Source organism: Cryphonectria parasitica, assembly GCF_011745365.1.
Source record: "Cryphonectria parasitica EP155 unplaced genomic scaffold M406scaffold_3, whole genome shotgun sequence".
Lineage (NCBI taxonomy): Eukaryota > Fungi > Ascomycota > Sordariomycetes > Diaporthales > Cryphonectriaceae > Cryphonectria > Cryphonectria parasitica.
In genome coordinates, this window is record NW_024468911.1 from 2,313,894 (window position 1) to 2,329,064 (window position 15,171).

Sequence of the window (15,171 nt, forward strand, 5' to 3'; positions counted from 1 at the left end):
CTGTCATCTCGATCTGACGCATCACACGGAAATACAAGAACACGCACAGTAGTTACAGGTCCCTCACGTTCGTCTTCCGCTCACGATCTTATTTTTAGCTCTCTATCAGCGCGTCTTGCGACGAGTCACGCTGCTTCCACTAGCAGTAGCAGAGGCATCCGACGACGCAGCAACAGCCGCAGCGGTCGCCGGTGTAGTAGTCGCCGCAGAACCGCATGCCGCAATTGCCTATATCATGATTTTTAGTAACCAAGGCGAGAGAGGGGAGAAGAGAACAAGAATCACAAAAGAAGCACTAAAACAAAAACAAAAAAAAGGAAGAAAAAAAAGGGGCCTACTTACGTCAGCCATGTTCTTCATGTTCTGCATTATTCCCCCCGAAAAGTCCGACTGCAACACAGTGACACGCTGCATGTTACCCTCGACATCATCCACGCCGGTCATGGTCAGGTTGCCCGCGAGGCTCAGCTCGGCCATCTGCGCATTCGCGATGACCCCCAGCCCCGGCGTGGCGGCGTTCCCGGCGGGCATGATGGCCTGGTTCGTCTTGCGGATGCTGACGCCGTTGTTGAGGACCTGCAGCATTGCGGTGCGTGCCTGGCCCCAGGCAGCCTGGTCGACAGGCGGGGTGGCGGTGAGGATGAGCGTCATCTTGTTGGCTATGGAGACCTGCGCCTGCTGGTTGGCTATGTTCAGGGCGATGCCCTGGGCTAGGATGGAGGCCTGGGCACAAGTCGTTTCTTGGGCGGTGGTGTTCGACGATTGTCTGGCTGCTAGGCGGACGGCGGCGAAGTGGTCGTCCCGGCCGGCCGCATAGGCATAGGCCGAGACGGCGGCCAGGAGGACTTGGAGGAGCTTGGAGAAATGCATTATGAAAATAAAGAAAGAAAGAAAAAAAATAGGAGGATGTTGATGCTGAATATGAATTAGGGTATCTTGAAAAGGGGTCGAGTGGCTTTTGTTGCTGATGGGATGCCGAATGAGTAACAGCAAATGGACAGGAATGGCAATAATAAAGACAATATTGTCCAGACGAGCCTGCTCGCTGGGAGGTAAGGGAGCCAGACACACAAGGATAAGAAAGACGCGATGAAATACAGATGTATTCAAGTCTGGCACATCATCTGATTGCGACTGAAGTCTGCTGCGAGCACTTCACATATATATACACATCATTCGGTCTCGACGTCAGTTGAACGCAATGACCATTCTTCTCAAGTTGCGCCTCCTCCTCCTCCTCCTCCTCCTCCTTCCCCTCCCCACGAATTAAGCTATCGGATCCCAAAGAGCCTGTGTTACTGATGAGCTTCGCAACCAGACTTGGCATCTTCCAAGATTGAAGGTTGAGTAGTATTTGCCATAGAGTTCAGTCCTCTGTGTAGTGTGGTATTGCAACAGCTTGAAAAGGTGAGACAAAAGTATCGAGGGCGTCCTGTGCGGTCGCTCGCAGATAATTACAGGATCAGTTCATATTCATCTTCCAACTTCCACGCTGCCTTGTTTTGGGTTCAATTTGCTCGCAAATGTTTCCCACCATAATGCTCCGAATGACGGCGGCTGGATGACATCCATCAATGATCATGATCAGACCAGATTTTATTGTTCCGCGTTGCTCTAGTCTGAATTGCGTAGATCAATGGAAGCCCAAGGTGCAGTTGTCCCAACATCTCGTCTGTGCGCAAACATGTGTAGGTAAGAGGTCGGTTTGAACCTTAAAAATAAATCAGGCCGGGGTTCCAGCCAAGGCAGGCTTTTCCATGCGATCACTTGCCGCATTCTGAGAACCCTAAATGTTCGCAAGGCTAGTCCGTGTTTGTTGGTTTGGTCCTGCGCCATTCAAAGTTTCGTAGTTTCGCCAAGCTGCGTGCGTGCTCGACAGCTGTTTCGCATCGCTGAGCAAGACCCCGGGGTTCATGGACACCACTCTCATTGGTTGAGTTGTATCAACCCCAACGGAGGTATTGATCTCACGGACATGAGGACGGGCGAATGTGTCAATGTCAGGTGTGGCAGACGAGGGGAATTGCCCCTTTGTCCATTTACAGAGTTTAAGTCTCTGGCGGTTCGCAGCCGAGTCAATCACCTCTTCGATTGCAGCGCAGCTTCCAATTTCCGCTCAGCCCGTGGAAGCGATGAGTACCGGCCCTCGGATTCCGAACTGTTCAGCGCACATCTCAGCGTCGGTCTTGGCTCGAGTTGAAGACAGCAACGGATGCAGCCAGTGTTTCGTTCGGTAGCCCAGCCGCCCCGCATCATTGTGGTGGTGCTGAGGTTGTCCAGTTTCTTCAACGTTACTATAGTAATGCAGAACTTTGGTTGAGGTTCCGTCACGAAGGATAAGTGTTTCCAAACAAGGTTCAACGCACGGTTGGGGCCCTGTTTTCAAGGGTGCTGTCGCCAGTCGCATCTCCTATCGGCGGTGCACCATTGGCATCTCCTTCCTCGTACGTCTTCCATCGATACTCCCTCTCGATGCCGCCGCGTCGCTGAGCAGTGTCGCAGAGCTCGGGATTCCCACACTCGCACTCACCACTAGCTCTCAGCCACCGGTATGTGATGCTCCACCTATCCTCACGCGTCCGTACCGTACCATCAGGGAGGGTGTCCGTCTTGCGCTTCTTGATGCCATGCGTCCAGTGCAGCCTTGAGTCGCCCGACATCTTCATCAAACTGCGCGGCTTGAGGTCCACGTCGACGCGGCGGTCGCCCCTGCGAAACTGCATCAAGACAGGTGAGCCCAGAGACAGCGAGTAGAGCTGGTCATAGGCAGAGTGGGTGTCGACGTGAGGCGGGATGCCCGCGCCTGGTGGGTAGTACTGCAGGCAGACCTGCTCTGGAGGGCGGCCCTCGTATGTTGGGATGAGTGGTTTCAGCCAGTTTGGGAACTCCTTGTAAGGGATGTCTGGGTCGACGCCAAAGGTCTTATAATCGAAGGTATAGCCATAGTGCAAGGAGATTCGCCCTGTGCGGTCAGGCCATTCGAGCTCGTTGTGGAAAATTTGCACGAGTTTTTCCTCATGCTGCGGCGAGACAAAGTCTTCCTGCCAGAGAATTCCGTGCGGCTCCAAAGGTAGTTCTTCCATCACAACGAGAGCAAGAGCTTTCTTTACTTAGACAATGTGTTGGAGAACCTGGTAGGACTTTTATCACAGGGGGGAAACTTCTTGGTTGTACATGGCAAGTGAATTCATTGGACGCCACTTCTGCTTCAGAATTAAACCTCAGCCGACCCATCAACCCTAACCCTCTTCATAGGGAAAATGTCAGACGCCCAAATGTTCCGAGCAACAACAGCCTGCTGAGAATGTTCGATTATTGATATAAGAATAGACGTAGTGGAGAATTCGGCTATGCCTGTCGTTTCTTACCAGTAAGGACTACAGTCTGTCATGCGAGCCTCAGCCTGTGTTATCTTAGCGGCCAGCATCACTCATCCATCTCAGTTCCCTCTCAGAAGGTAATGAACATCAGAGGGCAAGTTTTTCAGATTATCCGGGCAAGCCCCTATACAACCAATCATCTAAAGCCCGAGACTTCTATTTGTCGAGGTCCTCAACACGAGATCAATGCTGTCCACCTTGCGGATTTCATCAGAATGCCAACTTTCAGCTGAGGTATCTCATATTTTGTCGGCCCTTCACGCCCTGACAGCATGTATTAAATTGCTCTTTGGACACTTGTCCAGCTGGGCTACACCTGCTGCTGAGCCGTGTTATGTCACTCGGGCTGACCGATGAGACTGGTCACTCCAACATCTCTCCTGTAATATTAATTGTAGACTATGAGTTTCTACGTGTCGCCCTGGCAGGAATTGAGTACAGTAGCTTTAGTGAACACCATCCACCATCACTTGATATTGTACCTCTTTATCTCTGAGCATTGTGCTACAGCGTCCACGAATTTGATTGGCTGTCACGCAAGGCGGTCGTACTGAATTGCTTCTGTTACCTTTGTGCTCTTGACACAATGTCTTACAGCCTCGCGTGGAACGGCCCTTGGGTTTCCGATAGGGCTTCGTGGAAAGCGATGCCTCAGATATTGTTCCGGTTGTCACAATGTCCCTGTTCGTATTGACAAGATATCAAAAACGTTCAATATGGGCACGAACATAAATCATTGCTTCTTCCTCTCTTTTCATTTGCACTGAGTTCATCAATCTTTCAAACTCAGTCTCTTTTGTATCATAGCCAGGAAAATCCTCTTTTCTCAATTATCCGAACCCTCGGCACGTCCCTCGATTGAATAGGTGCTCATCATGAGACGCCTCATCTTCGCCATCATGTCCTTGGCCGTGTCTTCTACCTCTCAGGCCTCCTACATCAATGCGCCCTTGACGGACTGGATCAAGAATGGGCACACCGATCTCCAGTGGTATACAACCATCTCGGTCGGCACGCCTCCACGAAATTTGTAAGTTGAAAAAAAAAATTGTGGCAATAGTTGCTGCCAGTCATGTTGGAGACTAACGCCTGTGATACACTCTGTCTCCTAGTACGGTCCTCATCGATACCGGCTCACACAACCTGATTCTCCCAGAGATTAACTGCACCACCTGCCCTTCTAGCCAGAGGCAGTTCGACCCTACGGCATCCTCTACCTTCTCCTGGTCGGCTCTTGGTGAATCGAATCCCAGGTTCAGCACAGGCGGCGACACAGTTCCCCTCGCAGAACCCCAAGGCGCACAGTGCCGCTGGGCCGTCGACGATGTGTCCATGCAGGGGCTGACCGCCCCATCCTTCACATTCCTCCTGTGCCATGAAGAAGACGAAGCCATGACGACGCAGCCTGGGATCGACGGAATACTCGGCCTCGGCCTCAACGGTACGCAGCCGGAGTCGTTCCAGTACGCCTTGTACAATGCAGCGCTGCTGAGTAGTGGAGTCTTCATCCTGTACATGCCATCAGGCAAGTTCAAGGGCGGACAGCTTGTCATGGGAACTAAGGATACGTCCAAGCTCGAGGTGGAAACGGTCTGGCTCTCTCTGAATCGGGAGCTATCTGCTACTCACTCGCAGTGGACCATGAATATGCAGACCATCTTCATCAACGGGCAGCAGCTGGTAGTCCACAGCCCCAATACCACCTCGTCGTCGAGTGCGAAGACCCCATATCCGCAAAGTCTAGTCCAGGCCTTGGACACGGGTACGTCCTTCATCATGGCCCCTGACAACGCGACGGCTGCCGCCTTGTACGCCCAGATCTCCCCAAAGATCTACCAGATTGATCCTGTCGGTACATGGGGGTGCTCCTGTAAGGACATGGAGGCAATTGTCAAGTCTGGTGCGGAACTTACGTTCCTGCTTGGATATGACAGCGACGAGACGCAGATGAACGTCACCATCCCGAGCAGCGTGTTCAATCTCGGCCCGTACCCTGGAACGGATGACATTTGTCAGGCTGTGGTCAACAACTGGCAAGACGGGGTCTTTTATAATGGCATCGGCTTGTGGGAGCTTGGATCGCCGATGTTGAAGAACTATGTGACGGCGTGGGACGGCCTTGGCTTACGGGTCGGCTTCGCTCCGCTGCACGTGTCGGCGTCAGTACACTCGTCGACTGGCTCGGTGGCGGCTCCCACAGCACGCAGATCATGAACCACCCTCATGCTAAACCTTCATTGGAGAGTGGTACTCTGAGGGGCAGAAAGGGCTCAGAGGTAGTATTCAATGAATTTGCGATGGCGAGACAGGCATAGATGATTAGGGGCGTAATTAATTAATTGGTGATGGCATGGAGGTGATCCAATGAGGGAGCAAGAAAAATGAGCGTGTGTAAAGTACATGTAAAAGTAATGCGATTTAATTTCCTATCGTGTATTGATACATGATTGATACTCATGAGAAACCTTCCAGAGACAGACATGACGCCCATACGCCAGGAATTCACACCATTTTCCACTTAATATTTTGACTCGTGCATACCGGTACACCATCCGGACAGGTCTCATTTTCCACAGCATCATCTCAGCGACCAGACACAACATTCAGCACGCCACCATCGATCGCAATGATCTCCCCATTGACATAGCTGTTCTTGGCCAGGAACAAGACCAACATGCCCATCTCCTCATCCCGACCGCCTCTCATGGCCGGCACATGGCCCTTCTCGGCCACCTTCTCGGGCGGCAGGTGGCTCTTCTGCTTCTCATCCGAGCTCTTGGCCGTCATCTCAGAAGGGAAGTACCCAGGCGCAATCGAGTTGACCCTCACGCCCGTCTGCTGAAACTCTGCGCTCATTAGCTTCGACAGGTGCACCGTGGCGCCCTTGGCCGCATTGTACGAGAAGTGGCCCTGGGCATGCCTCATCAGGCCCGACATGCTCGAGATGGTGATCACGCTCGGCACGTACTTCTCCAGCGGGCCCTCGGGCTGGATGCCCGCCTGCAGCAGCGGGAGGAACGCCACCGTCGTGAAGTACACGCTCGTGACGTCCGTCTCGAATGTGTCCTGCCACTCCTCCACGCTCTCCTTCTCCCACAGCTTCTTCTTCAGGTCCTCGGCGTCCTCCTCGTCCGGCTCGGCCTTGGGGCCTGCGATGCCCGCGTTGCAGACCAGCAGGTGGATGTGTGTCTCTCCGTGGGTGGTGCGCAGCTCCGTCACAATCTTCTCGAGGTCCTCCTTCTTGCGCACGTCACAGGGGCCTAGGGGGATGATCTTGCCGCCTGACGAGAGAGTAGGGTTGTGGTGCTTCGCGGCTGTCTCGAGGGCCTCCATGCGTCGGCCTGTGATGTAGACCTTGGCGCCGTTGGCTGCGAGGGCCTGCGCTGCCATCAGGCCGATCCCGCTGCCGCCACCTGTGATGACACATACCCAGTCCTTGACAGTGAAGAGTTTCGAAACGTCAAAGTGGTGTGTTTCCGCCATGGTGTTCTTGTTCTGTCAGGTTGAGCCGCCGGTGAAGGTGTGGCCAAGGTTTGCGTGTGCCGTCTGGGTCAGAATGCCCACAGAATTGGAGCATAGGTAGTACGAACTGAATTTTGGAGTCGATGAACGAACGGATCTTTGAGGATTATCAGTGTTGTTGGTCGAGTGGAATTTATATGTCGTCGTGGGGAAGCGGATCTTGTCCACCCCCAGTGCAGTCTGGGATGACGTAGTGACGTCGAGATGACACCTACGGCTTGGTCGAGGCACAGTGTCGTCACAAGCGGCTTAGGACAGGTGTTGACTAGTGAGACAAATTATTGATATTCCATTGATTGATCTGATCGGAGGACTTGTAAATTATTCCGTGATTAATGTCTGTCTTGAGTGTCTTCGAAAAGGACACCAGGTCAACGATGGAAAATAGCCACAAGGCAGCTACTTGATCATCCGGAGACGTCATACAAAAACCCCCACGGACGAATTGTGTGTCGAGGCATCTCAGATATTTCTCAACAGGAAAATGATTAATAAACTTGGAGCAACAGTCTCAATCGCTCAAATGAAATTGTCAAGTTAGCATCAGCGCCTTTGCAACTCCAGACGCGACCCAGCACCCACAGGAAAGAGTGAAGATGCACAGAGACCATAGTACAACTCCATACTGGGCTCAACGCGGTCAAGTCGACCTAAATTGAACTCCATCACTGCGCTGACTCATCAAGGTACGCTATCTACTGCTGCTCCCCAGGCTTGACACTGGGTAGTATGTGGACCCAAGAACCATTGAATGCATCACCTGTCATCATCCCTGGGGATTATCTTGCCTAGCCGCTCTGTCAATCGGTTGGGAATTTGAGTCCATCTCCTTTTGCTTGCTAAAATGCCACTGCAGCATGAACAAAACTTCGGTAATGAAGCGGTCGCCCTCTTCCGTCTGCCGATCCAGCATGTCTGGCAGCAATTTGATGCGAGCTGTCAAGTCCATGCCTCCTGGACCATGAAGGAGCAGCTTGCGGAAGTCAGGGTCCTCGTCAAATCGCTTCGTGACCATTCGAATGCCCTGGATTCTTCTCTGCTTCCGCTTATCGACGGAAGCTCGCAGAACCTCAGCATCATTCGAGTTCCCGGCCATGATAATCAACTCGATAACTTCTTTTGGTGGCGTCTGTAAGAAGAGGACTTTGTTCTCCTCGACGATAGCCCTGAACTCACCGTTCTTCGCCAAGTGATTCCTCACTTGCTTCATAACAACTTGCCATGCGTCGTTCCGCAGGGCCCAAATCTCATCCATGGTCTCTTGTACGTGGGTTTCTAGCTCATGAAGCATCGAGAGGTTGATGTTAGAATCGGGCAATACAGCGAGATGCTTCACGAGCTGATCGATTCGTCTGTCCAGAGCGGCCAAGTAGATGTCTGCCCGTGAAGTTGACTTGGGCTCTGGAAGCAACTTGCCCTGCCCATGGCTGCCTCCACAAGGAAGCATAGCGAGGTTTTGAGCCATCTCTTCAAGAATCAACTGCGTCATCTCGATCACGGACTGACTGAGTTCTTCAAGCTCTGGTATGGCCCGAAATTGGTCGTGCGCCCTGTGCATGATGTCTCCTGCAGCATCCCGACAGGGACTATCGCGTAATTTCAGGTATCCTGCAAAAACTTCCAGAAGATGCACATGGCCACCGGGGAGGCTGTCACAGAATGTACTGCAGAAGCGAAAAAGGAGATCAGCCGTGTTATCGATATCGACCGGGCATTCTGTCTCCAGTATCGCCTTTGCCTCGACTCGGTACCGCCCAGGCGTATCGAGAAGACGAGCTTTCAGGGTTTTCCCATTCTCTCCTGACGTCTCTCTGCTAGAAGGCCGGACGAAATGGAGGGCTTCGCATATTTTGTGACGAAACATCCAGATGCTAGCCAGAGTGGAAACTGCAAACAACATGCTGAGCACATCGACCGTGGGCGTGAGGTGCTGCCGCAGCCGACTCTGCTAGAAATAGCGACTAGAGCACCCGTTATGGACCGGCCAAGCGGCTCTGAGAATAGAGCGAATATGCCTTGTTAAAAGCATGTTATATAAGAGTTCATTAATATGTAGACAACGGCTAGAATTTGTTTGTGATAATTGATAGCCTGGGAGTGCAGGCAGTGAGGACTTCCAAGGTGATAAGAACAGAAATGAAGTTATGCGAAAGGAGTAAATGCAAGTGGTTCGTCAACAACAACGACAGGCCTTCTTAACTTGAGATAAGAGCGAGTGTGTCATCGGCTTGTGGCTAGTACCTGCCTTCTTCCTGTTCCATACGCTGTCCATCACGTTCAAGTAGGCAAGCAGACAGTCAGTACTTACCTCAATACTTGCGAGCAGATGGATGGCTTTCACCTGTCCACGGCGGTGACCACAAAATTCGAGATTATAGACAAGTCTTTATCCAATCATTTTATGTACAAGGGTTCCCTCCCTCTCGGCTCTGATTCTCGAGTCATTGCTAGAACCTGAAAACAAAATGAATCGAGACCGCCGCGGCATCAATTCAAAGGAGAGAAAAACTATCCCGGCGTACTTACATGGTCATTTCAATTCTTTGCATCTTGGATAGAATGGTTCAGCATTGATTACCAAGTATCTGAGGGTGTGGTCGCTGCGTTGCTAGGGCAGGCCCAGACCAGTTGACAGGGCCGTAAGACCAAGTGTGGGAATTGGATGGCAAAACTTTAGTTGGCCATGTCAGGGGATGATTGAAACAAAGGGCTTATTACCCATCAGGTGACCCAGAAAGCGACCATTTCAGCAGTGAAAGTTTGTGCCACGAATTTCTGACCAAGGGGGCCGAAAGTCAGACGGGTGGTACTTTATTCGTCTATTGCAGCCCCCAGACATTTGCTACTTCTGGCCACCTTGAGGCCGCTTCGGCCGGGTGAGAACTGTTCAACCACATGGTTGGTTTCAGAACCACTTCATGGCCGGACACCACACAGTAGTCTTTGGAAACCTTGAGTTCCTCTGCGATGAGGTCGACTTTTGGGCTCATGGTCCAGCAGTGTAGTTTCAGAGTACTCGGTGTTGGTCGAAAACCAACCTCAGTATAAATACTGCCTGACGAACTTGACAATTGGCAATGATTCAGTCCAACAATGCAGACTTGTTCTTCACCAGCAATTGAAATCTTCGCCCCCTTACTCATAGCTCTTACAGACCGACGGTGAATTTTTTTTTTTTTCTTTTCAGCCCATCATGTTTGCAGAGCTCACAACGATGCTGGCCCTTGTGGCAGGGAGCCAGGCGCTCGGCCCTCGCGGCACTTCGAGCGGTTCTGGTACAGAAAGTATGACACCTCATGATGCATACTCGTCGTCTATCGGTGTCCTGGGTTGCAAGGTCAACGTCGACCGGATAGCCTACTGGCCTATGCCACCGGACTGCAACAGCATGTGCATCAAACTTACCGGCAACAACGGCAATACTTTGAATGTCCTCCATGTCGACGAGTCTGGCGGTGCTTATGACATCTCCTACGACGCCTGGAGCCAGCTCAACTGCGGTGTACCCGCCACCGACGGAACATGCCAGGGCGGTGGTGTCTCGATGCAGTGTACGTACAAGCTGATTGTGCCTTGCAAAGATTCCACCTTATCTTTCACAATATTTTCCCCTTCTCCCTCTTCCTTTCTTCTTTTCCGATGCAGACACGCTGACAGATCAAACAATTGTCTAGACGAGTGGGTCGACAACTCAGAGTGCAGCGATCTCCTGACAGACGGCTCAGGCAAGCTCGCCTTCGCCGCCGCTAACAGCATGAACTTCATCTCGTCCTGTCCCTCGGGCACTTGGGTTGGCGACAATTACGCCCTCTACAACATCGCCAACCCCACGTGCACCTACGGCTATGACGAGGTGTGCACCCTTGACGCAGGCGCGAACCAGCCGACGTGCCCTCATCAGCTCGGAGCGCAGCCTGCCTTGACCTCGGCCCCTGTGTACAACATCGAGTACCCTTCGGGCCAGAAGCAGCTCGCTACCTAGAAGGGGAAGATTCGATGGCGTTCATTGTCTTGCCAGCTACGCCTGTCTTCTATGTGTTACAGTGATGATGTTTTCCGGAAATGACATGGCAATGGAGTTGGGGGCGGATAGATCTATATGGCGCAGATGGAGGAGTCTTTGTATTGTTGTTTTCGTTTTTTTTTGAGGTTTGGCGTTGCGAGTATCAGGGCAAGGAATACTCGAACCTTCTATTCATTTTCTCAAATTCCATATTACACTTGAGCAATCTAAAGAGTCTTGAACCTGTGCGACATGAACATTATTCAACGAGCTCCTTGTCATCTTACACTGCTGATTTCATCTCATTCGCACTGTTTTACCAATTGATCAATTCTCAGATGATCGAGGCCCTGTGGATGACCAACAAATTACTTAGTAATTATAGCTAGATGCATGACATTAACTGTCCAACATCAACATTAAATCCAACAGGATGTCTCAATCTGAACAGCTAATTAAATCCATGTCGGCCAGAACAGGAAAGTAAACATCAATTTGCAATGTTATCTGCAACAAATAGCGGTGAGATTATTCCAAATTCAACATTGGAGTTCAAACACGGGTGCCAAGGTGGATTGATGACAGTGGCTTCAAACTTACTGCATCCTGCCTGCCCCAACTTGTGCGTCATGAACCAGCTTCTAGGCGTTTATTACGGAGAGTGCTACGTTCGAGGTAACACAGGCGGATTGTTCTTACGGATTTGATTTGAAATCGTCGTGCCTGCGCCTCTGACAAATAGGAACTTTTGTCAAAATCTGACTAATCATATCTCCCGAGTTGCACATTCCTTGGGTGATATCATATAAAAGACCTCCTCCACACTGACATTGGCCCTTCCGAGTGAAGTAGTTAGGGCACTTGCCAGATCGTCATCAGCAACCTTTTGACTACTGCACACTCAAGAACATTCGGTCGTTAATTGAATCAACATGACGAAAATGAAGGCTCTCGTTACACAAGGAGAAGGCAAAGTCTCAGTGCAGGAGATTGACGTGCCCAAGCCTGCTGAGGGGGAGATTCTGGTCCAGGTCACCTATGTCGCTCAGAACCCTACAGACTGGTAAGTAGAAACCCAATCCTTCGTCCTTTTGGCCGGCGCCCTCTCTCTCTCTCTTCCTCAATCTCATATGCGAAAATTGACTTGCAAAAATAGGAAAGCTGCCGGCTTTGCGAAGCCCGGCATGATCAGCGGCTGCGACTTCGCTGGCAAAGTCGCTGAGCCCAACGGCTCGTCCTGGAAAAAGGGACAGCGCGTCGCAGGCTTCGTACAAGGTTCCAGCAAGAACGGTCTCGGCGAGGATCCCCTCCGCGGCGTATTTGCTGAGTACTGCGTCATCGAGAGCAGCTTGGTCTACAGCATTCCCGACGACATCAGCGACCAGCAGGCAGCGGTGATCCCGCTCGCGTTCGCGACAGCTGTGCAGGGCTTGTTCCAGCGCCTGGCGCTCCCTGAGCCCAGCAAGCCGGCCACGTCCGCTTTCCCGCTGCTGGTCAGCGGTGGCGCGACCTCGGTGGGCAAGTACGCCATCCAGCTGGGCAAGCTGGCAGGTCTGTTTGTCGTTGCCACCGGGTCGAAGCGCAATCACGAGCTGCTCAAGTCCCTCGGCGCGGACGAGACGGTCGACTACAACGACAAGGACTGGCCGGAGCAGGTCCACAAGATCACCCACGACGGGCTCGAGCACGCGTTCGACTGCATTGCAGAGAAGGGCACATACGAAGGCTGCGCGGCCGCCATGTCCTCCACCAAGGGCGGACATGTCGTGGGTCTGCTGCCCCCTGGAAAGAGCCGTGACGAGGTTGCCAAGATCCACAGCAAGGTCAAGCTAGAAAGCACCATCGTGTACACGGTCTTCGCGCGCGCCCTGAACTATCCTATGGACAACTGTGGCGGGGAGACGCCACAGGACAAAGCAATTTGGGAGAAGTATCTGGGACTGCTCCCTGAGCTTCTGAGCAGCGGGAAGGTCAAGCCGAACCGCATCAGGGAGGTTGGCGGGCTGGATGATATTCCGACAGGCTTCCAGGAGCAGAAGGAGGGTAAGGTCAGTGCTGAGAAGCTGGTGTACAAAATCTCGGGGGCCTCGGGTAAGCTGTGATTCTGGTCTGGTTTGGAAATATTGTTGGCGGAGGAAAGACTTGAGATTCTCATTTATACATACGACATTGCCTGCAGCCTCCATAAAAGATATTCTTTTTAAATAAATAAAAATGCAGAAATTAATTCTCACAACAACCACCACGAAAAGCAGAAGAAGAGACCCCTTTTCTTTCCTAATATTCAAGAAGAAAGAAACACAACTTGTCACTGTGCTTGGAGGTCAGTAGTGCAGAAGTCTTCTCGTCTTTGATATCTACCATAGTATTTACCCAAGTACCACATAGTGAGCCGGCCTATCCATGGATGACGTAACTGAAGGGGCCCCTCTAACCAATGACGACAAGTGGTACCCATAGCTGAGTCACCCCCCACCAAAGGGCCCTGACTCTCTGGGGCCAAGTGAGGGGTGGTGGTGCTAAAGACTGCAACCACTCCTGTCGAAGGGACCAGTGTTTGGAAGCATAGAAGGGTACTCTAAGTAGATTACTTAACTACACCACGCCACAGGGACTGTACCACACCTAATCCACTTCCTCCTGAGACGACACCCTCTGACGCTTTTCACAAGCCAACACATACTCTACTCATGCTGCTCTCAGCCATCATCAGTTCCTGACCACCGAGCATCATGGCTTCGCGAGGAGTTTCCGTCCTCAAGTTTGTCGGCACCGTCTCGCTCGGCCTGCTGACGGTAAGTTCTGCACGCATCTGATGCGACGATCCTCCTCGGCACATCCCCGCACTGCCACGTCGTTGGGTGGTTTCTTCGGGCGGTGAGGTCATCGTGAACAGTCGACGACCCTTCACTCCCAAATCCAAGTGCCCTAGCATCATCGTATCAACTAGCATCTGCTATGGAAACGTCAAGACGCTGACCATCACATGTTGCTCTGACAGGGCCTGTCCTACTCCCTCTCGACCCTCACCGTCCCTACCCTCCTCGACCTTCCCTCCGCATCTAGCGCTTCGCGCGCCTTCAAGACTCTTGCCACCGCCGCCAAGGCCCAGCTGCGCACTCTCGCCGCAGTCTCGGGCACTTCCTTCTTCCTCGCCTTCGCCTTGTCTCCGCGCGCCTTCCGCCACCCGTACCTGCTCTACACCTCGGTCCTGGTGCTGGCCTCGCGGTTCGCCCTCCCCGGCGCCGTTGCGCCATACCTGATCAACTTCCCCCAGCACAAGTCGTCGAGTGCCTCGGCACCCCCAAGACAACAGTCCCGCAAGGACCGCTCTGCTGCCCGCCACATGGAGATGAGCTACGACATGATCGGCTCCGATGTCCACAGCGAGGCCACCCTCGACTCGGCCAGCGAGAAGAGCATCGAGGACGATAACGTCGCCACCCCCACATCTGATAATGTCAACGGCGAGGAGGTCCGCAGCGAGGTCGAGGACTTCCTCAAGAAGCAGATCGTGTCTACTGCCGTGGCTGGGCTTGGCTTTGTGATGGCCGTCATTGGCATCTGGGGCGATGGCGTTGCTGGTTATGTGTCTGAGGCTTATGTGAATGTCATTGAGATTTGAGACGTAATGTTGGTGTGGGATGAGCAACACTGTACATTACGGGAGGGAGCGTTCCATCTTCCATACAGACTGAGACCGGGCATGGGAGGGATATCCAAGTTTATTGATTATCCACTGTCGGCTCTGGGCCTTGGATTGGCGGGGATGTTTGAGAACCAAGGCTCGAGGTCAGGTCATGCTCCTCCTCATGCTCCTCCTCTACTCCTCTCCATCCAGCTGTAAAGAGACTCCTGTTTCATACAAAATGAATGGCATTATTCTGACAAATGTGTGCATTTGCTTATATTTTCTGATTATCATGATTATGAATTCCTTGCCAGGATCACTTGGTCCCCTCCTCTTCATTTCCTCATCAAGATGCTGCTGCTGATCGTGATGCAGACCCGGAAGTTCTGGGGTAACTAGTGTTTAGGAGACTAACTTGTGGAATCGAGTCGCCCATTATTAATAGATATAAGCTTAGATAGACCCACCTCATCTAGATCTAGGTTGTCTGGACGTTTAAGAGGCACTGGTCTGAGGAGTGGATGTGAGTTCTTGAAGAGCTGTATTGAGGATGGTAAATATGGTCATCAGTAGTCACAGTCACAGGTGGTGAAGATTGTGGGACATTCAAAGTTATGCTCTGTCTTAACATGGGT

General features: G+C 52.1%; 8 protein-coding genes across 8 annotated transcripts; 4 read left to right on the forward strand and 4 right to left on the reverse strand.

Moving 5' to 3' along the window:
• Positions 1-105: 105 nt before the first annotated feature.
• M406DRAFT_328409 (uncharacterized protein) lies at positions 106-870 on the reverse strand (the record flags this gene model as incomplete). The annotated part of the gene is made up of 2 exons (XM_040920326.1): positions 106-228; positions 343-870. The coding sequence occupies 2 exons, from the start codon at positions 868-870 to the stop codon at positions 106-108; spliced, it is 651 nt and encodes a 216-aa protein (XP_040778286.1).
• A 1,512-nt stretch (positions 871-2,382) lies between these two features.
• Positions 2,383-3,083, reverse strand: M406DRAFT_61258 (uncharacterized protein; the record flags this gene model as incomplete). The annotated part of the gene is made up of 2 exons (XM_040924729.1): positions 2,383-2,410; positions 2,449-3,083. The coding sequence occupies 2 exons, from the start codon at positions 3,081-3,083 to the stop codon at positions 2,383-2,385; spliced, it is 663 nt and encodes a 220-aa protein (XP_040778287.1).
• Positions 3,084-4,279: 1,196 nt separating this feature from the next.
• On the forward strand, positions 4,280-5,594 carry M406DRAFT_69482 (uncharacterized protein; the record flags this gene model as incomplete). Its single annotated transcript, XM_040925276.1, has 2 exons — positions 4,280-4,410; positions 4,493-5,594. The coding sequence occupies 2 exons, from the start codon at positions 4,280-4,282 to the stop codon at positions 5,592-5,594; spliced, it is 1,233 nt and encodes a 410-aa protein (XP_040778288.1).
• A 200-nt stretch (positions 5,595-5,794) lies between these two features.
• On the reverse strand, positions 5,795-6,863 carry M406DRAFT_274804 (NAD(P)-binding protein; the record flags this gene model as incomplete). The annotated part of the gene is made up of 1 exon (XM_040918235.1): positions 5,795-6,863. The coding sequence occupies one exon, from the start codon at positions 6,861-6,863 to the stop codon at positions 5,964-5,966; it is 900 nt and encodes a 299-aa protein (XP_040778289.1). The 3' UTR covers positions 5,795-5,963.
• An 805-nt stretch (positions 6,864-7,668) lies between these two features.
• On the reverse strand, positions 7,669-8,460 carry M406DRAFT_328413 (uncharacterized protein; the record flags this gene model as incomplete). The annotated part of the gene is made up of 1 exon (XM_040920327.1): positions 7,669-8,460. One exon carries the CDS (start codon positions 8,458-8,460, stop codon positions 7,669-7,671), a length of 792 nt encoding a protein of 263 aa, XP_040778290.1.
• Positions 8,461-10,176: 1,716 nt separating this feature from the next.
• Positions 10,177-10,878, forward strand: M406DRAFT_31975 (uncharacterized protein; the record flags this gene model as incomplete). Its single annotated transcript, XM_040919327.1, has 2 exons — positions 10,177-10,453; positions 10,577-10,878. Coding segments are annotated over 2 exons (579 nt in total), but the record flags the coding sequence as incomplete, so codon positions are not given.
• Positions 10,879-11,779: 901 nt separating this feature from the next.
• On the forward strand, positions 11,780-13,007 carry M406DRAFT_350499 (GroES-like protein; the record flags this gene model as incomplete). The annotated part of the gene is made up of 2 exons (XM_040922557.1): positions 11,780-11,968; positions 12,062-13,007. Exons 1-2 carry the CDS (start codon positions 11,838-11,840, stop codon positions 13,005-13,007), a joined length of 1,077 nt encoding a protein of 358 aa, XP_040778292.1. The 5' UTR covers positions 11,780-11,837.
• A 630-nt stretch (positions 13,008-13,637) lies between these two features.
• Positions 13,638-14,530, forward strand: M406DRAFT_38994 (uncharacterized protein; the record flags this gene model as incomplete). The annotated part of the gene is made up of 2 exons (XM_040924081.1): positions 13,638-13,700; positions 13,907-14,530. 2 exons carry the CDS (start codon positions 13,638-13,640, stop codon positions 14,528-14,530), a joined length of 687 nt encoding a protein of 228 aa, XP_040778293.1.
• Positions 14,531-15,171: the final 641 nt, after the last annotated feature.